This window comes from Sphaerodactylus townsendi, linkage group LG01 (genome assembly GCF_021028975.2).
Source record: "Sphaerodactylus townsendi isolate TG3544 linkage group LG01, MPM_Stown_v2.3, whole genome shotgun sequence".
Lineage (NCBI taxonomy): Eukaryota > Metazoa > Chordata > Lepidosauria > Squamata > Sphaerodactylidae > Sphaerodactylus > Sphaerodactylus townsendi.
In genome coordinates this window covers 169,862,426-169,883,831 of record NC_059425.1, presented here as the reverse complement: position 1 = coordinate 169,883,831, position 21,406 = coordinate 169,862,426, and the positions used below count along the sequence as shown (strand labels likewise).

General features: G+C 42.4%; 1 protein-coding gene across 4 annotated transcripts in view; it reads right to left on the bottom strand.

The window, feature by feature from the left end:
- KLHL29 (kelch like family member 29) overlaps positions 1-21,406 on the bottom strand; it is a 577,596-nt gene that overhangs the window by 348,796 nt on the left and 207,394 nt on the right. For 2 of the 4 annotated variants that reach the window (XM_048499196.1, XM_048499182.1), the window contains one exon: positions 4,843-4,962. The exons of the other annotated variants lie outside the window; for them this stretch is intronic. In XM_048499196.1, coding sequence (XP_048355153.1) covers positions 4,843-4,962 — 120 coding nt within the window. The remainder of the gene's footprint in view (positions 1-4,842; positions 4,963-21,406) is intronic. 4 annotated transcript variants of the gene reach the window in all.

Below are 21,406 nucleotides of genomic sequence, written 5' to 3'. Positions count from 1 at the left end.
CACATTCGCATGGCTGTCCTGTTGTGCCACAACTGGTTTTGTCAGCTTCTAGCCACAAGTGTGCTGTACGGCTTCTAGCCATCAGTGTGTTGTGCAGAAACTGCCAGTGTTTGCAATCTTTCAAGTTCCTTCCAGTATCTCTTTTGTCAATTGTTATACAGTTTAAAGATAAAACACACACTGTAATAATCTTTTGTAATAATTAGCTTTAAAGATGAGCTTCGTGACCAAAAAACCACACGCTTCCAAGGGTGTGTGCATCCTTCAAGAAAATTGCCTCAAACATATCTGTGGTTGAGAGGGAAAGAACAAGGAGCCAGGAACTGGGAGAAGGCGGTGTGTGAACTGACAAATTAAACAGCCGCCATATAAATGAAAATGAAGGGAAAAATCCAGGATTGTTAATGAATAGAACTATTGCAACATATTAAATGCAGCCATTTCTAAAATTTGAGTCTTTGTGAGGGAGGGGGATCACTAAAAGCTAAGTCTAAATTTGTTTTCAATGAAGAACATGCTTTAGGGAAAACTTTCTCTGCTCTCAAAGAAAATCCTGTTTTTCCGGCAAATGAAATCCAGTGGAGTGCAGATATAAAGCTGAGCTCCTGCAAATCATGGCTTGAATTGCATGCTACCTTATTCCATGGGAGGACTTTCATCTTCCCTTCTTAGAGTTATCCAGGCTTTTGTATTGCATATGGATAGATGCAAACTATCATAACATAAACAGAATTCCCATACACCTAGGATTTGAACACTCACATCAAACTATAGTTACATTTTGTGATTTACAAGAGAACCGTGATTCGAGCTAAGGTTAGAAGGAAAAAATGCAAAAGTCATATTAATGACCATGGCTTTTGATTTGCAAACCATGACTTGCCAGGGGACCCGATAAACTCCTCACCAAAGCTCTGCATTCCTTGGTCAAAGATACAAATAGTTCCATGGAAATTTTAGCCAAATCAATGCATATATAAACAATTAAGCTACGGCAGTAATCTCCAGACCTATGAAACCCACCAGAATGGTGGCATGGTACTTACTGCCGTTGGAAGCATGCCAATATAGGAAACCATGTGACATTTCATCATTGATACTGACCAAAAGAACTTGTCACCATCACAGAGAGAGAACGAACATTCACTCCCTCACCCAATGCATGTGTGATTGTACTGTTTGCTCCCTGAACTGTCCTCTCTTATATTTGGTTTAGATCCTGCCTTTATTCACCTTTCCAAGCGCTCACTTCTCATAATCTTTCTCCTGCCACCTTAGGCTGTTTTCAGGTGGCCCGATCTATGAGTCCAGGCAGCTCGCTTCACCACTACTGCCCTGCCACTCCCAAAGGGACTTCCCAGCTGTGTGGGGAGGCTTCAAAAGCATGAAAGCCTGCCCGTCGCCAAGAAGCCCCCACTGGGCTTAACAGACTTACACCACCCAAAAGTGTAGCTTAAGTCTCAACTCATGGTTGCTGGCATAAAGTGCCAAATGGTTGGGAGGGAGTGAACGAATGTTGGCTCCTCCCCTGCCCTAGCTACGGCAGCGGTGCTGGGACACTGGAACTACATCCCAGCACTGGGGAGGGCCGGGGTAGTCACACGTCGGAGGACTCACCCCTATGCCAGGGTAAGTGCCCTAGGGATGGTGAATCTACCGGACTGCCTGTGTGCTGCTCTCTCTCTCTCTCACACACATACACACGCATACACACACACACACACTCGATGGGCTCTTATGCTTTCCTTCTTCCATTTTCTTTTATACCACTTCATAACTATCTCTATGTCACTATGTGTTTCTGTCATGGTTGTTTTCTTGCTATGGCACCTCATCCCTGACTTTTTTAGATTGGTCTCCACTAATGCACAAAGCATTTATTCTGGGTTATAAAAGCATTTATGTATACATTAATTCCTATAAATAACACCACTCATGATGTTTTACAGATAAAATGTGTCTTCAGGAAACAGCTTAGAAAAAAAGGCATGATAGCAAAGGGAAGGCAAAGGCAGCAACAAAGAAGTGGAATCTTGGTGCATATCTATTCAGAACTAAGCCCCATGGAGTTTAATCGGATTTACTCCAAGGTTTATGCACAGGAGTTATGCACAGGAATTCTGGAGTCTGGGGACGTGTAATGTGAGGTGGGGAAGATATTGTTTTGGGATGCAGCTCACCCAAGTGTCTGCATTTGTCTTAGGAGCACCCAACTTTGGAACTATTACCATAAGAACTGAGCTTTGGATCAGGAACCAGAATAGGTCCACTTGGAGGAAGAATCCAATGAATGTGGGGGTAAATGATATTTGGTGGTCCAAACCTGATTTTTGGATTTTAGAGTGCCTACAGTTGCTCCAGTTCCTCATTCAAGTCTTCTTTGCAATAGAGGCTTCTTGATGGAAACCCGAATTTGAAGCTTGTGGTGCCAGAACCGGTGTTTGGACTGGGCATCAGAGCATGTATTCTTGTCAGGGAGTCTCCAGGGTTTGGAGATGCGTGTTTTGGGATGGTCCAAAGATTATTTTGCCCACTTTCCGCATGTGCATTTGTCCAAGGGATATCCCACTTCAGAGTAATTAGAACAAGAACTGTGTTTTTGGATCAGTAAGCTGGACAGATCTACTTGAAGGGTAGAGTCCCATGAATGTGGTGGTGTATGATATTTGGTGGTCCAGGGCTGATTTGGGAGTTTTAAATTATCCTCAGTATTTATGTTTGGGTTCACTAGTAAGGAAATAGGAAACCTGGCTAAGGAACTAGAAAAAGGAAACTAACTTCAGCCTACTCATAGCCTGATCCTATGCCATTTTATTTATTTTATTTATTTACAGTCCACCTTTCTCATTGAAACTCATAAATCAATGCGATCAATGAGATGAGACATCTAACCTACAACATTGTAAGACTAGGATTACAACAATTTGAAACAGAGCAAAATCATTAGACAGGATATATCAAACAATGCAAAAATGATATCACAAAGGTAGAAAGTAATGCAGCAAGAGCAGAACAATGTATTCAGCAAACAGATAATATATATATACCATTAAGTGATACAATCTATAAACCTGTTTCTTAAGAACATAAGAGAACATAAGAACATAAGAACAAGCCAGCTGGATCAGACCAAAGTCCATCTAGTCCAGCTCTCTGCTACTCGCAGTGGCCCACCAGGTGCCTTTGGGAGCTCACATGTAGGATGTGAACGCAATGGCCTTCTGCGGCTGTTGCTCCCGATCACCTGGTCTGTTAAGGCATTTGCAATCTCAGATCAAAGAGGATCAAGATTGGTAGCCATAAATCGACTTCTCCTCCATAAATCTGTCCAAGCCCCTTTTAAAGCTATCCAGGTTAGTGGCCATCACCACCTCCTGTGGCAGCATATTCCAAACACCAATCACCGCGTTCGTGAAGTGAAGTGTTTCCTTTTATTAGTCCTAATTCTTCCCCCAGCATTTTTCAATGAATGCCCTGGTTCTAGTATTGTGAGAAAGAGAGAAAAATTTCTCTCCTGTCAACATTTTTCTACCCATGCATAATTTTATAGACTTCAATCATATCCCCCCCTTCCAGCCGCCTCCTCTCCAAACTAAAGAGTCCCAAAGCGGCTGCAGCCTCTCCTCATAGGGAAGGTGCTCCAGTCCCTCAATCATCCTTGTTGCCCTTCTCTGCACTTTTTTTCTATCTCCTCAATATCCTTTTTTTGAGATGCTGGCGACCAGAACTGGACACTCAGATACTCCGAGTGCGGTAGCACCACTGCTTTACTATCAGGGCATGACAAATCTACTTGCAGTTTTATTATCAATTCCTTTTCCTAATGATCCCCAGCAGCATAGAGTTTGCCTTTTTCACAGCTGCCATGCATTGAGTTGAACATTCCCATGGAACTATCAACTAAAAGATGCCTAAATCCCTTTCCTGGTCTGTATGACTGATAGCACTGACCCCTGTAAGCGTGTATGTGAAGTTTGGATTTTTTGCCCCTGTGTGCATCACTTTACATTTTGCTACATTGAACTGCATTTGCCATTTCTGAGCCCACTCACCTAATTTATCCAAGGTCCGCTTGGAGCTCCTTAGCTTAATCCTTTGTGGTTCTCCACCACCCTACATAATTTGGTATCATCTGCAAACTTGGCCACCACGCTACCCACCCCTACTTCCAGGTCATTTATGAATAGGTTAAAGAGCACTGGTCCCAAAACGGATCCTTGGGGGACACCCCTCCCGACATCTCTCCATTGTGAGAACTTCCCATTTACACCCACTCTTTGTTTCCTGTTTCTCAACCAGTTTTTAATCCATAGGAGGACTTCCCCTCTTATTCCTTCATTGCTGAGTTTTCTCAACAGTCTCTGGTGAGGAACTTTGTCAAAAGCCTTTTGGAAATCCAAGTAGACAATGTCCACTGGTTCACCCCTGTCCACATGCCTGTTTACACCCTCAAAGAACTCTAGTAAGTTTGTAAGACAGGATTTGCCTCTGCAAAAGCCATGCTGACTCTTTCTCAGCAGGTCTTGCTTTTCTACATGTTTTATAATGTTATCTTGTTATCTTCTTTTATAAAAGCTCCTTCGTGAACCATATTGGACTATTATTTTTATCAAAATACCCTCGTGAACCACTCCATTTTACATAATTTGCAGAATGACAAAAATGCAAGATGACAGTAGAAATCAATCTGCCTGTGTGAGAACATGCATGCCTTTCCATCTGGTCACCACTATTTGAGCCATTTCAGGCCTCCAATGCTGCTTCTTTATATTAGCTATTTTATTTTTACATATATATAGGAACTGGGCCCGCTGAGAAGAAATTGACACAATCAAACCTCACCTGGTGGTTGATCAGCCCAGCCTTATGTGCACAATTGAGAATCTTTATTCTGTGCTGAGGTGTTGTATTAAAGTCGATTTGAGTGACTCTGGATGCTCCAATGTTAACTTGTTGATGTTGCTATGAATGAACAGATAGGAGAAATGTGTTTGTACTCTGATTTCTTTTGTATTGTAACTGTCTTATTCGAAATACATTCTGTTATAAAATTTACAATAATTTTGTACTTCTGGCCACTAAGGCTCATCATGGTATTTTGATTGTACTCCAATACTTCATGGCAGGTCCATAGCCAGAACATTGTTATTGGGGAGGAGGGGAGAGTACAGTGATGGCCGGCCCATGATTACTAACTTACTTTATCTGGTGACCGGTTTTCTGCTTGAGAATCAAGATGGGATTATATAGTATAAAATAATGAAAGCAGATAGCCTGAGAGATCTAATAATGCAAAAGGACTAGGATTACAAAATTTAGAAAAGTTCAAAAAAGGTATCAGAGATGCTGTATCGAGCAATGCAAAAAAAAGGAAAACAATACTGTAAGAGAATGATAAATTATACAACAAATAGTTATATAAAGCATACACTATGGCATGGATCACACGCAGGGGTATGTGTGTGAGAGAGAGGGGGGAGGGGGAGGAAGAGGGCAGAGAGAGAGGGAGAGAAGTGCTACTGCTGTTTAACTCACGGTGACCCTATGAATCTATGTCCTCCAAAATGTCCTAACAGCAGCAGCTTTGCTCAGGGTTTTCACTAATGAAACATGCTGATTAATTTGAAATACTAATACATTTGAATGGATTCAGAAAGTAATTCTCTGTTATCTGGAAACCACTGGCTTTCTTTCACCAACAGAGAATGGTCTAGATACAATTTGAAGCCAGTGATAGTTTTCACATGATCTTCTTTGGATATACTAAAATCTTGCCTTCCCCTACCCTTCACCGAATCATACCAATTCCAAAGGGCAAGAGAATTAACAGATGAAGTCCGACAATCACTTCCTAGTTTGTTTCCTGACTGATGGGGGCTCGTTTTTATCAATGGATTCTACCATTTCTTATACTAGCCACACTGAAGACAGTATAAAACGCAAAGTCAATTCGAAGCTCATATAATTTAAAAGGAAATCCTTTAGAATTGATATGAGTCTTCAAATCACAGCACCTCAGTAGAATACCTATCTTCAGAACAGAATCATAAGCACAAGTTTCTGAAAGGTTTTTTTTTAATTGTGGCTTTAAAAAGATTCTCACAGAGTGCTGTTAGTCTGCTGACACGGACAATAAGAAACAATTTTCTATAAGTAGAATAGTGCTTTGGGGTCCCAAAGGTTTTCCAAATAACTACATATGCTCTGAATTTGTTTCACATAAAAGTATGCATATACACTGCTAATGCATTTCCTGAAGGCTAGGTGGTATACAATGGCACTATCCTTAAAGTCATTTATTTTAATTGCAATGTGTCCATTTTCAAAATTAAGTGCCAATACTGCACATATCATATCTACATGGTGCAGACAAATGTTCATAATCTAAAAGAGCAGACATATCTTAATGATTAATAGGAAAGGAGCTGGATGGGAAAGAAACGATAAACATAAATCACTTGCTTTACTATCTCTTCATTTACTGGCAGACTCACTAAAAGGACCACTGACTACAGTTAATTCTATTAAAAGTCAATACAATCTTTATTGCTGGAAATTATTTGGAGGTAATGCACTATGAGTTCAGGAAAAAAAAAGAACCATTTGTGTTCTACTTTTATAAAAGAAAAATAACACTAGGAAATAGGAAAAAGTGCACCGGGTTATTACCAACCCATGGGGTGATATCACATCATGAAGTTCACTAGTCAGAATTTGTTTATGAGGTGGTTTGCCACTGCCATCCCCAGTTGTTCACACTTGACCCCCAGTAAGCTGGGTGCTCATTTTACTGACCTCGGAAGGATGGAAGGTTGAGTCAACGTTCAGCCAGCTACATGAAACAAAATTCCATGGAGAGCAAACTCAGGTTGTCAACAGGGCTTTGACTGCAGTACTGCAGCTTACCACTCTGAGCCATGGGTGACAATAGAAAATAAAGGATTGCTAAGTGGTTGGATTATGTCCTACAGTCTCGTATTCTGTTGGTTATGCTGCATGGCACAGAGGGATGCTCTCTAAAAACTAAAGGTCTGCATTCACTTCCATAAACAACTTGTGAACATTAGCACATCTCAGTGCAGTCTGGATAAATATTACCACCACCAGAATAGTAGGCAGAGGCGTGGGGGGGGGGGGGGAGAGAGAGATGGTGCCCACAGACAGCCATTCTCCGGGGCCCCCCCAGCTATGCCTAGGGGTGGGCCCCCCATGGCTCGCCCCCCCCAGCTCCCGGCTTCTAGCCGACAATCCCTTCTGCCCTCCCCTCTGGGGAGAGCAGAAGCAACTGGAAGGCTCCACCCTCGGCTCCTTTGCTTTTATAAGCACGGGGCGGGGCTTGGGGGTGGGTTTTAAACAGAGGCGGGAGTGCCTTTATTGTGTGTTCCTGCATTGCAGGGGGTTGGACTTGATGTCAATTGGGGTCTCTTCCAACTCTATGATTCTAATAAGCCTTTTGCTGACTTTAAAATACTTGCCTGCCATTTTTTTCACTTACTAATTATTCTTGCATCCTACCTACTCTCTCTGACCTACTACAACCTTTGAATCTTCTTCCTCCTGCTCCTCCTCTTCTTCTATCATCCCTAAAAGTCCTTTCTGTTGCAGAGACATGAGGGAGGTTCTCTGTGACAGGCCCTTTCAATCAACAAAAGGGACCCACAAGACTCCCAAGATTTTGGGAAACCAGGTTTATTATAAATGGTAAACCTTCTCCTCAGAAGATATTCTTAGGGAGCAGGTGTAAAGGCCTTGGGTTTGTTGCTGTGAGGTAAATTTTGTGGTAATAAGAACACAGAAAACACTGAGAGAGTTGTATGAAAATAGCAAAGAAGATTTACTTATTTACCAGGTGCAGCACAGGTCTCTAGACAGTCAAAGGAGAAACTTGGAGGAGGCACATTAATATAAACCAGCTACAGCTTCAGAGTGTGATTTAAATTCTGTTTAATTCTTGCAGGTATGAACAGGTTTTCATTGACTAGAAAGGATTCAACTAGATTGGATCCTTTCACACACTCAGGGTTCGATCCACACAGGCCTGCCCTTTCCCAAGAGTCAGACTGAACAGTAGAAGGTCTGTTCACTCCCAGGCAGAGGTGGGATCCAGCAGGTTCTCACAGCTTCCCGAGAGTAGGTTACTAATTATTTGTGTGTACTGAGAGGGGGTTACTAATTGGTGATTTTGCCACGTGATTTTTGCCTTAGTTACGCCCCTCCTCTCAGCAGTGTAGCCAGAGGAGCAGAAGTAGTCTAGCAGGAGGTTAGCCATGGCGTGGCGTGGCAGCCTAGCCTGCATGCATTTGTTTCCGCCCAAGGACGGTAGCAGCAGCTCGTCGCTTGCCACAGCCCATACAAAGAATGTCCCGCCCCCCCAGAGATGCCGGTGCACATTGCGCCCTGTCGTGCCCCGCCCAGTCCCATTGGCGCTACGCCACAGTTTGAATCCCACCACCATGGGAACCTGTTACTAAAATGTTTGGATCCCACCACTGCTCCCAGGCCTCACACCTGGGTACTTTGACCTCTCCTAGAGATACAGCTAAACCACTCTGCCACACTACAGGACAGACATACCCTTCAAACTATCTGCATTATCCCTGGGGTAGATTTCATTCCCTCTCTGAAAGGAGACTGGATGCTGAAGCAGCACTGTCTATCACATCTCCTTTTTAATCAGGGCTCATTCCGCACATGCAGAATAATGCACTTTCAAACTGCTTTCAGTGCTCTTTGAAACACTGCGGAATGGCAAAATCCACTTGCAAACAGTTGTGAAAGTGGTTTGAAAACGCATTATTTTGCGTGTGTGGAAGGGGCCCAAGGGTGGGGATTCAGACAAAGTAGTCAACTGTCATGAAACTAGATTGATAATTTCATTATGCTTTAGTGATATGCTGGTTATTTTAAAAGCCATATGGAGCCCTCCAGTGGTGGTCATGGAGGGGAATCATGGCCACTGAGGAGTAGAGCCGAGGCAAGAAAAATGTTGCCGATATGGGCAGGACCAGAAAAATTCACAGCTTCACACCCAGACAGTGGAGCAAAATATCATAAAAGCAGGATGAAAAGAGGGTGATGTCATGCAAACATTCATCAAAAATTGGACTCCAGTATCAACTGCTAAACTGGAACAATACCGCCATGTGGAAGTTGCCCCCTAGACTATATCACTTCAAAATGCAATAAGTTATGAAACCACATGATGCAACCTAGAACCTGAAATAAAAGTATTAGAATCCAACAGGGATCCTACAAGAAGGGCCCACAGGGAAATGCAAAATTATTAACTTCATCTGGGCTCCTCAGATTCAAAAATCCATTGATGACACCCTGAGAGAGCTGATATGATAAAGTGGTTAAGAGTGGGGGACTCTAACCAGGTTTTATTCCCCTCTTCTCCTCGTGAAGCCTGCTGGTGACCTGGGGCTAGTCACAGTTCTCTCAGAACTCTCTCAGCTCCACCTATCTCCCAAGAGTCCTGTTGCAGGCAACAAGAAGGGAAGACAGTTGCAATCCACTTTGAGACTCCTTATGATAAAGAAAAGCAGGGTATAAAATCCAACTCTTCGTCTGATTGATTCCATGCTGAGCTACCAAACTGCCTCTTTGAGTTACTATTCACCTGCATCCCCAGTACCAACCCTGAGGCAGGAGATTAGAATTATTTAATCAAGCAAAGTGATCAGAGGCTTATTAAGACAACTACGACATCATCATCAGGAGACTTACAATTCCTCTATGATATGAAAGGGTAGATTTTTAAACGTAAAAAAAAAATAGCAAACCACAATGGGGAAATTTAAAATTAAGACTATGGGAAAACCTTTTAGAAAGCTCCGTATCTATTATGAATTATTATTTTAATTTCCCCAGCATAGCTAGTGCAAATCTTTATGAAATTAAAAACAATGCCCATTATTAATATGAACAAAAACATAATAGTTCAGTAGCTGGAAGCTAGAGACAGGTGTACAGGTAGCAGAAAAAGCAATTAAAACCACTTAGTGTTTCAATGCTAATAAATTCACGTTATGAAGAACAGCATTAAAATGCATTTTGGTGTAGAAAGCTGCTGCAATGATAGCAAGGTATATTGGAGCAAACATGGACTAGAATATATTTGCAACACAAAAGAGATGTCAAAAGAGTAGGTTTGCTTCAACTTGTTTTTCCTCGTTTAATTTTTATCTAACTTCGTGAAAAGCTCCATAGGCCTGGTTCATTAGCTTTTGCTGCTCTGGAAATTCCTAATGGAGAATTACATGGGAGAACCACAATCCTAAACCACAATTGGCTTCATAAACCAAAGGGAATGTGGCAAAAACGATAAAATCGAGGCTGAAATGTATTCCAGATGTCTCTCATTCAACAAAACATGCCAGTGTTTTTTAACCACCACTCTTGTTTATTTCTAGGAGGGATGAAGGGGAAAAAAATAATCTAGAGAGATTTAAAAGTAACAAATCTATTGACCAAGATGGCAGCTACCCCAAGATTTCAGAGAACATCAAGAAAAAAAGGTTTTTTGACTACTGGTAGAAATAATACAAAAAGTCTGAGGAAATCTATGTAGGATTTTTTTTTAAAGTCAGGTTATATTTACCAGATTAATGTGAAATGATGATTTTAAAAGGAATATTTTGCTGGCAGCACTTAACAAACTTGCATCCTGATTTACCTAGCTGGTTCCTCTGTTATTTACCAATGGTTTTAAACAAAGGGTTTCATTTGAAAATATTTGTCTCTCTTAACGTGTGAGTTTTCTAGGACATGGAACATCTCATAATACTGAAGTACACATTCACTATAAATCAACAGAAGAGCCCACTTGATCAATAGTAGAAGATACTATATTTTTTAAATTAAAAAATTCTGTAATTTTCAATATTAGCATTAATAGAACAAGATAAAATAACCGAAACCAACCTCAACGTGGGACAATTCTCCTTCATTCCCGTCAGATGTAGCCTGTGAAAGGGAGAATTTGAATCCCAAAGCAAAAATCTTTATTTGCAGAATGCCAGCTGTATCAGAGAGACTGCACTAACAAATCACAGATTTATTGAGCCAACAAAATGAGGGGACTAGTGGACAAACTAGCATAATTCTGCAGATCTGCCGGATATACAGATGAGAACTGAAGATACTCATTGCCTTCCAGGAGGTGTGAAATGATAAGGGCAGCTCAGCATAAATTAAAGGGGTGGAAAAGACAGAAGGAAACAGAGCAAAGCAGGGGACAACCAGTTTGCTCAGCTCTCCACTTATGGGGAGCTGGAGGGCATCAGAGGTGCACAGACATACCCCTCTTGTGTAACGTAAGGAGAAAGTGAGATAAAAATACAGTGCTTAGAAGTTATCATTTAGGTTTTGGAAGATATTTTCTAGCACCAAACTGCACTAGAGTGCCTGACTTCTATTAACCTATGCTGAGAAGACCGCAGTCTGACACTATAGTGCTGAAATCGAAGGGACCCCCCCCCCTCAGTTTAATTTGTTCAATCCTTACACATACCAAAATTTTACCTACATAAATTAATTTCTTGAAAGGTGGGAAGGAAAAATCAAAGGCCATAAACACTGCAGTCTCTACTGTTACCAAACCACTCCCCAAAAGGGGAACCGTTTGTTATTTTCCAGAAAAATCTATCTTCTTTATAAACCAAGAATAAAATGCAGGATTTCTAAATGCAGTCAACAATACCTTGTCAGATTTTGGTGCCACCCTTCAAGTCAACATTTTCTGTTCTCTAGAAAGTACAATCAGGTCATATGAAAGTGCACTGATTGGAATAGGAAGAGTTTGGCAGCCAGTCAGAGAAATAATGGAAAGATCACTGCCAGTAGAAGACAATACCCAATAGGGCTACAACTCAACAGAGGCAGAGCCCAGTGCCCCAGCCACAGCGGTGTCCGCCCCCTCCACCCAAGGCATCGCGCGCGCCCCCCAGCCTTGTGGGCGCTATGCCACTGCAACTCAGTACTTCTTTTCACTGCTCTAGGCAAACCCATGACCAGTACTCACCATGCATATTTTAAGGAAATCTCAAGTTATCTGGACCTCTGCATTGTATGTGTATGTGAGTGTAAAGTACCATCAAGTCACAGCCAACTCATGGCTACTCCAGCAAGGGGCTTTCAAGACAAGTAAGAAGCAGAGGTGGTTTGCTATTGCCTTCCTCTGCAGAGCCTTTCTTGGTAGCCTCCCTTCCAAGTTCTAACCCAGGTTAGTTTCCAAGACTTGATAAGAGTGGGCTATACCATGTTGCCTTCCCTCTCTGACTCCCACAAAAAAGAAACTTAAAGGTAGCCCAATGCTGTGCACACTGTTTTTGCTTCAGGGGCTGTATAGCAATAGCATAGCTATGTTAGATCACATCTCCATGTTCACTTAGGTGTGGGATGGAAAGCACAAGCCTTGCTACTTAACCAGGGTTGTAAGAATCATGCATGACAGGAAACAGGAAGGAAACTTATCTTGACCCAGTCCATTAATCGAGTCATCAAGTTCCTGGAGATTTGGGGGTAGAGCCAGAGGAAGGAGCTCAGGACTGTATATGATGCTGAAATATCCACCCTCCTAAGGATGCCAATCTCTAGCTGGGACCTAGGGATCCCCTGGAATTATAACTCATCTCCAGACTGCAGAGATCGGTTCCCCTGGAGAAAATGGATGCTTTAGAGAGTAGATGCTATGGAATTGTAGCCCACTGAGGTCCAGGTTCAATCTCAAATGTCCAGGAGTTTCCCAACTCGGACCTGGCAACTCTACCACCACCATAGCTGTGGCGAGGGGAGACTTGGAAACCCTATACCCTCTGAACCTGCCAATTCCCCCAGAGGAACTGGTCTTTGTTGTCTGGAGACCAGTAATCATTTTAGGAGCACTCTAAGCCCTAGAGCTTCCAGAGGTTGGCAACCTTAACCCTGGAACAGAGACCACAGCTGTGCTCAGTCTTCCCAACTGGTTACATCATGCATCCTAATCCAACCTCTGGCACTACTGTATTGCACATAAGTAATTTCTTGCCATAATTATTATACTTAATATAAAAAGAATCTCGATGGAATTGGCGTGCATGGGGGGAGGGGGACACAGGGTAGTCAGAAATGAATTATGCTCCAAAGAGATTAATTTAAATCATATTAAATGAGTGAAATGTTAAAAAATACATCACAATCTATATAGACACAAGCACTTGGCAACAAAACAAACCCACAACAACCCCCAATCAGTGAGTTTTTGGCTTGAAATGGCACCCTGAAATGGGAATGGGGCCTCTATGATATCATTCACAAATAAATAAATAAATAAATAAATAGACATAGACAAAGAAAAGATATCAGTTGAAGAAGCTTAATTTATATAGCTAAGAAAATACTCGGGGGACAGGTGAATCTACTTAGTAGGAGTAGTGTTCAACAATGTTACTGAAGAATTCCCTCAGGCTTGGTGATATTAGATAAAATTGAGGTTAATGTAAAACCACTTGAAACTAAAAATGGTTGTCATGGAGATCCAGAACTGTTTTGGTGCAGTTTTTCCATGTGACTATTTATATGTGTACAAAATGGCCACTGCAGGGGTGCAAAGTTTTTCATGTATTAGGAGTCTCCAACAGGTAGTTTGTGATATGTCAGCTGCTGAAGAGTACCTTGTGATCTTCTACAACAGTGGTTTTGACCTCACCAATCACTATCAAAGAACCTGGGTTCCACCATGGTAAAAATGAAGTACCCACTTTCCCCCTATCTTGAAAACAGCCCCCCACCAGACGCCCCCAAATTTCCCATACCCTTTAATGGAGCCAAACTTTTTTTGGATATCGGGGGCGGGGGCACATCAGAAACAAACCATTTACTAGTACGGGTATTAGACTTTTTTGGTTTTTCTGAAAATGTTTGGGTCCACTAAACCAGAATCCAAAAAATACCTTTAAAATGGTTCCTATCCCTATTCAGGATATTTTTCATTGCTCAAAAGTAACTATTGTTAATGAAAAGGTTGGTTTATCTTTACTTCTAACGCTCTCAATTTTCTCACTACCCCTTCTTCATTTACAGTGCCAAAGACTCCACAGCCTTAAATTCACATACTGGTGACAAAACATGCAGCCTTTGCTCCCACCAAGATTAAGAAGTAAAAATTGAGCAATTTTCCCCTCGTTCTTAACAATAAATCTGACCATCCAACAGCATACAGCAACCATATTAAAAGCAACTATTTCCTCTTGGATATTTTTAAACTTTCCAATCTGTCCTTAATTTTTAAGTAAGGAAAAAAAACCCCAGGCTGAAAAAAGATGAGCCCAGTCACATATGGAATCTGAATAAATAGTTAACCCAATTAACATCAAACTTTATTTGCTTCACAGTGAAGAAGTACACAATGTTCTTAATGCTGATGCCAGCCACTTGGAATCTCTGAGAGATATTTTCAAACCTATGTTCAAAGGCCTTAATGGTTTCTTACCTCTTCATTTTTAACACATGAATTTTCCTGTGTTTGTTCTTTTACCACAAAGGGCTGCAGACAGCTTAATAATTCAGTTTTGCCCTGCCACCCTTCTTGCCACAGCTCCGTCCTCTATGGCTTTTGTCCATGGTAATCCCATGATCCTCAGCATAGTCCTTTTCGAATGACTTTGATCTGAAGCTGGAGCAGAGCTTTGTGTTGTTGCTTTGTTTTAGAAAAATTCTTACCATCCCGCCCAAATATTACCTTAACAAGGTGTGTGTTGAACAGCTATGGGACTGAGAAGTATGTTCTCCCACAGCTCCATATCAATTCTGAGATTTTCTTCATGAAAACTAATTTATATGAGTGAACAGCATGGAGTGGCGGTTAAGAGCAGGTGGGTTCTAATTTGGAGAACCAGGTTTGATGCCCCATTCCTCCACGTGAATGGCAGACTCCAATCTGGTGAACTGGGATTGTTCCCCTACTCCTCCACATGAAGCTTGCTGGGTGACCTTGGGCTAGTCACAGTTCTCTCAGAACATTCTCAGATCCACATACCTCACAAGGTGTTTGCTGTGGGAAGTGGAAGAGAAAGTGATTGTAAGCCATTTTGAGACTCCTTATCGGTAGAGAAAAGGGTGGTATAAATCTAATGTACTAAGAATCATTAAGTAGACTATGGGCCCCTCCGCACTGTAGGATTCGACCTTAGTTCGCCGTAGGTCTGACCCAGGTACTCTGCACAGCCGTAGCGTTGGACTTGTGTCTGTCTCGCTCACCCCCCTCTCACCGTTAAATTTTTGAGCTTGACTGGGAGGTGCAACTTCCTGGCGAACTCGGGTTGCACTCAAGCTGAAGCCGGTGGAGTGCGTAATCTCCCTCGCCTCGACTCTGCCAGCCAGCCAATCACAGTGCAGTATTTCGGCCATGTGCAGACGGGAGACTCGTGGCGGTAGCGAGAAGTGCGACTTTTAAAAAATCCTCCTACGTAGCTCCTACGTCGGTAAACGGAAAAAAAAGGAACGCGCACGCATGTTTCCTGCCATAGAAAGGCAGCCAATTGGGAATGAGGAGCGGAGAAGACGCGAGGAGGTAATCCCGCCCTCTGAACTCAGCTCCGGAGACACGAGTCAGCTGCTGTGCGGAGTAACAGAGGAGTCGAGCTCAGGTAATGATTTCCAAAGACATGAGTTGAACCCTAGTTGCTTCTGCTGTGCAGAGGGGCTCTATATAACAGTGGTTCTCAACCTTCCTAATGCCGCAACCCTTTAATACAGTTCCTCATGTTGTGGTGACCCCCAACCATAAAATTATTTGTGTCTCAGTTCCTAAGACCATCGGAAATATGTGTTTTCCAATAGTCTTAGGCAACCCCTGTGAAAGGGTTGTCGACCCCCAAAGGGGTCGTGACCCACAGGTTGAGAAACGCTGCTATATAAGGAACACTGTGTGTCTTCCATCCTCCTTGCTGTATCTCAAGAATGTACAGTTCAAGAGAGCAACCTTACAACCTTTTCTTTTTCAAGGTCTCCAGGCACCTTGACTGGAGTCTGGCATAGATCTCCTAAGGGGGCCCTTGTACAAACCACAGTGCAAACCCTTCACTTTTCACTGATTCTCTCCTTTTTTTTACTACAGACCCACCCCACATCCCTTGCAGTGTTATGGAGAATACCATGACTCTTCACTGAAGCTTTTACAGGGCATGGGGAGGCAAAGCAGCCACATTCTGTGAAGAGAATCTCATTCATAATTCACACTACAGAGTGTTGCATGGGGTATTTTTCCTAGCTCCTTCCTAGATATACAGCGTTACTAAACAAACCCATACAGTAAAATGGTGAACAAAGTGAAACTGAGTCTGCCTGTGGTATGATCTTAGAAAACCAGTGGTATGATCTTAGAAAACCAGAACCACTTTGCACAACACCTGGTTACATATGGCTCCTACAAGGCAGAGAGGACATTGTTTTTCTTCTTGGGTAGCAGAATGTACAGTCAGGGTCACAGACATTCATCAAGGACTGTGTTCCCAAAATACAAAGGAGGCACAAGGATTTTTTGCAATATTTTAACTTGCAAGCAAGATTCAGAAATTACTTTGCTGCAAGCAGACAAAGGCTGCAACCACCTTAATTAGTACATTTAGTTATGACACTGGGGAATAGACCAGCTTTGTTTATCCCTGAAACTCCTATCTTGGGGTCTTGACTCTGGCTGGCTTGCATCCCTTCAACTGGGTAAAAAGCGTTAAAGGTTCTGCCTAGCTCACATACATCTTTGGCTGACAGCTCTGTTGCGCAGGGTTGCTTTAAATGCAAGTTAACTGTCAACAGTGAAGCATCCAACTCTCTCACACTAAGCATGAGATGAAAACTTAAATAGCACTAAGCTTCTCGTTTTTTAAAACATTTTATTGGGGATATTTACTTTTGAGCTCCACTTTCGTTCTCATAACTGCTCGAGAACTGCCTACCATGGACCTTCAGAAGTAGGTGAATAGTTTGATGAAGAAGAAGAAGAAGAAGAAGAAGAAGAAGAAGAAGAAGGAGGAGGAGGAGGAGGAGGAGGAGGAGGAGGAGGAGGAGGAGGAGGAGGAGTTTGGATTTATATCCCCCCTTTCTCTCCTACAGGAGACTCAAAGGGGCTTACAATCTCCTTGCCCTTCCCCCCTCACAACAAACACCCTGTGAGGTAGGTAGGGCTCAGAGAGTTCCAAAGAACTGTGACTAGCCCAGGGGTCTGCAACCTGCGGCTCTCCAGATGTTCATGGACTACAATTCCCATCAGCCCCTGCCAGCATGGCCAATATTTTTCTTTTGTATAACAAAACCCATCATTAACCATGGATAAATGCCACTATTCTGTGAGAAGGACTGAGTCTCAGAAGAAGAGTTGGATTTATAGCTCCCCCTTTCTCTCCTCTAAGGAGACTCAAAGGGCTTACAAACTCTTCTCCCCTCACAACAAACACCTTGTGGGGTAGGTGGGGCTGTGAGAGCTCAGAAGAACTGTGACTAGCCCAAGGTCACCCAGCTGGCGTGTGTGGGAATGCACAGGCTAATCTGAATTCCCCAGATAAGTCTTCACAGCTCAGGCGGCCGAGCTCGGAATCAAACCCGGTTCCTCCAGATTAGATACACGCGCTCTTAACCTCCTACGCCACTGCTGCTTTACATAGAGATGTGGGTATTAAACTGTCCTATCCTTGATTGGCCCAACCTAGCTTGATCTCATCAGATCATCAGATCTCAGAAGCTAAGCAGAGTCGGTCCTGGTTAGTATTTAGATAGGAGACCACTTTAAAAAATCAGGGTTGCCACAGAGAGGCAGGCAATGGCAACCCACCTCTGTCCTACTCTTGCCTTGAAAACTCCATGAGGGCCCTGCATTAGTCAGGTGTGACTTGACAGCTCTTCTTACACACACATGCATACACGCACGCATGCACACACACCCTTTACATTTGAATAAAATGGAAGTATTCATCCAACAATCATTTTCATTTCAAACTTACTTGCTTGTACCACAGCAGATCGGCATGTATGAACAGCTATAAAATTAAGCTGATTGCCTAATCTTCTGGTTGAACGTTTCTGGAAAAGTTCACAGGATACATGCATATAAAGAGCTTTAAAAAACCCAAACAGCCTCACAGAGAAGTTAAAATCTATTGTTTCGGAAAGATTCCAAAAGCATTCACTGAGTGTTTGTAAAGGCTTAAATCAAAACACATCTTGGAAGCAGAAATATTTGAACAAAAAATCCTTTTTGATTTGTCAAACACTAACTTCAAAGTTCTTGGGTTGTGGGATTTTTTTTTTTTTAGTCCTGCTGTTGCTGATAAATCGCAAACGCCAATGGCCATGTAAGGTATGCGCTTCCCATTTTGATGTCAGGTTTTTGGTGATTTATCAGAAATAGCTGGGGAAATAAAAGAGCCCGAACCTTGATATTGGCAGACAGTAAGTAGTCCAATAGAAGTTACAGAATAAAAACATTTGGATGGGGGTGGGGGCAGAATAACAGGACACAGACACTGCCACAATGCATAAAGAGGGGATTATTTTGAACTACATAGATGGGTCTGCATCTAAGGGCAGGTTCACTTTGAATATTCCTCACTCCAAGACTGTAGCAGATGGTGAATGATATATGTGAACGAGTCACCACAGATCAGACACCACAGAGAACTTTCATATTACCTCACATTACCTCAAGCTATGGAAACAGTTCACATATTCAGCTGCAAGTCAACCAGTGCCAAGTAACTGCAATCTACGGGTACGTACAAAGAAGCCTTTGAGATTGCTTCAGCCTCTCATCGTCTTTTTATTTTATCTGGTTGTTCAAAATGTTGATTCTTTCTCCCATTTCAACTGAACCGATTCTTAAATGGCTTACGAGCGTGCATGTGCTATCAAGCCACAGCTGACCTATGTCGACCCAGTAGGATTTCCACTGCAAGAGACTTTTCGCCATTGTCTTCCTCTGAATAGTGACCCTGATATTCCATGCGGGCCCCCCATTCAAGTACTAACCAAGGCCAATCTAGCTTAGCTTTTGAGATCTGAGGAGATCATGCCAGCCTGGGCCATCCAGTTCAAGGCTCAAAGTGGTGTACCTTAGCATATGAATCAATCAATCTTTATTATGGTCACAGACCAGCATAAAGTAAACAAAATAAAACTGAAAGAAGAAGATGCATTAAAACAAGTCAATATATATCTAAAAAGAAAAAGAAAACTACCAGTGGCGTAGTGATTAAGAACAGGTGGATTCTAATCTGGAGAACTGGGTTTGATTCCCCACTCCTCCACCTGAGTGGCAGAGGCTTATCTGGTGAACCAGATGTGTTTCCGCACTCCAACATTCCTGCTCGATGACCCTGGGAACTCCCTCAACCCCACCTCCCTCACAAGGTGTCTGTTGTGGGGAGAGGAAGGGAAAGCAGCTTGTAAGCCACCTTGAGTCTCCTTACAGGAGTGAAAGGTGGGATATAAATCCAAAATCATCTTCTAAAAGGAAATAGGGAACACAAAAAGGTATGGGAACATAAAGGATACTGTGAGATGACATGGAAACAGTTGCTAGTTCTGTGATGGTTTACTGATAGAGGTACTGGTCTGTAGGTGACTTTATGGCTAGCTATTCTGACCTGTACAGCAATCATCAGTTGGTTTACATTGGTTTCAGTTGGTTTATAATGATGAATTATTGTTGTATACTTCTTACCTTGGTACCAACCTTGGATTCCAGCGTTGTAATTATTTTAAACAATATGCAAATATAATCCAACAGCAATTAACCTAACACTTAGACAAAAAGCTTACCCTCCAAAAGAATGTCATAATTGCCTGTCCATCCTGTAAAAACCCCAAGCCTTTTTTTTGCCATCAACTCACAGCTGAGTTATGGCAATCCCATGGGGTATCTATCTATCTATCTATCTATCTATCTATCTATCTATCTATCTATCTATCTATCTATCTATCTATCTATCTATCTATCTATCTATCTATCTATCTATCTATCTATCTATCTATCTATCTATCTATCTATCTACCTATCTACCTATCTACCTACCTACCTACCTACCTACCTACCTACCTACCTACCTACCTACCTACCTACCTACCTACCTACCATATTTATATACTGCCCTCCCCCAAAGGCTCAAGGCAAGAAACGTTCCAAGGTGGTTGTTTGATATTGCCTGCCTTCCCATTCCTTGGAGCTATTCCTTGGAGGTCTCCAATGTAAATACCAAGCAGGGTTGACCCTACTTCTGTGGTGTACTGCCTATGGAGACATGGGGCCACCCATGTTGCTGGGCGCACGCCTGTGGGGGTGCCCAGCAGGCTCCTGCCCACCCATCCACCCACCCACACTGTTATCGGGTTCACTCCTCATCACTCTTCTCTCTTTCAAGCAGACTTTGAGCTCAAGCTTCAGGGAACCTAGCCTTCATAGCTTGTCTCTATGATTTTTTTAAAAGGGCAATGCTCCAAATGCTTAAGCAATCTTTGGAGAACTGCCCTTTTTAAAGAAAATCATAGAGACAAGCTGCCTGAGAGGCAGCTTCCCTGAAGCCAAGCCTCAGAGCCTGCGGGGAAAGGAAAGAGTAAGTGAGTGAGGAGGCGCTGTGTGAGTAAGCGGGGCTCCACGGGGGAGGGGGCGCCCAGAGGTTTTTTTTTGTCTCTGGGTGCCATTTGGACCCTGTTCGCCACTGCCCTACTTAGCTTCTGAGATCCAATGAATCAGTCTAGATGCACTTACTCTGATCACATGTGTGGGAGGGAACTGTGGCTCAGTAACAGAGCATCCTCTTTGCATGCAGAAGAGCCCAGGTTCAATCCTCAGCGTCTCCACTTAAAAGGAACAGGTAGCAGGTGGTGTGAAAGACGTCTGCCTGAGATCCTGGTCTGAAGTTACCTGACAAACCAGGAAATACTAGTCCTGATAGACTAACAGCCTGAATCAGTATAAAGCAGCTTCATCTTTCTTTGCTCCGTAATCTGTCTTGAGTCATAGTGAGAAAGGTAGGCTATAAATAAACTAAATAATTAAATAAAGTGTGTCTCTGTGTATATCTGGGCAGACTGTTGGATCTTAATGCAGCTATCTGCTAAGCATATATGCGGTCGAAAACAAAGGCCTTTACATTATGCTCTTTAAAATTAAACGAAATTGGTCTGCTTTTTATGTATTATTTACTATAACCTAAAAAAAGAAGACTTGGAAAAAAATAACTATGTTGGCAGCAAAGACATTAAAAAACAGAATAAGAGCAATTTAAGTATTTTTTCTTTTCTGCATACTGAGGGGGGGAAAGACATCAGCCACGCACTATTACAAATCATCCTGGCTGCATTAATTATGGGATTTCACCTCTCTCTATTTTTTCCTTTGGCATTCTGAAAACAGTTTGATGAAATAACCTAT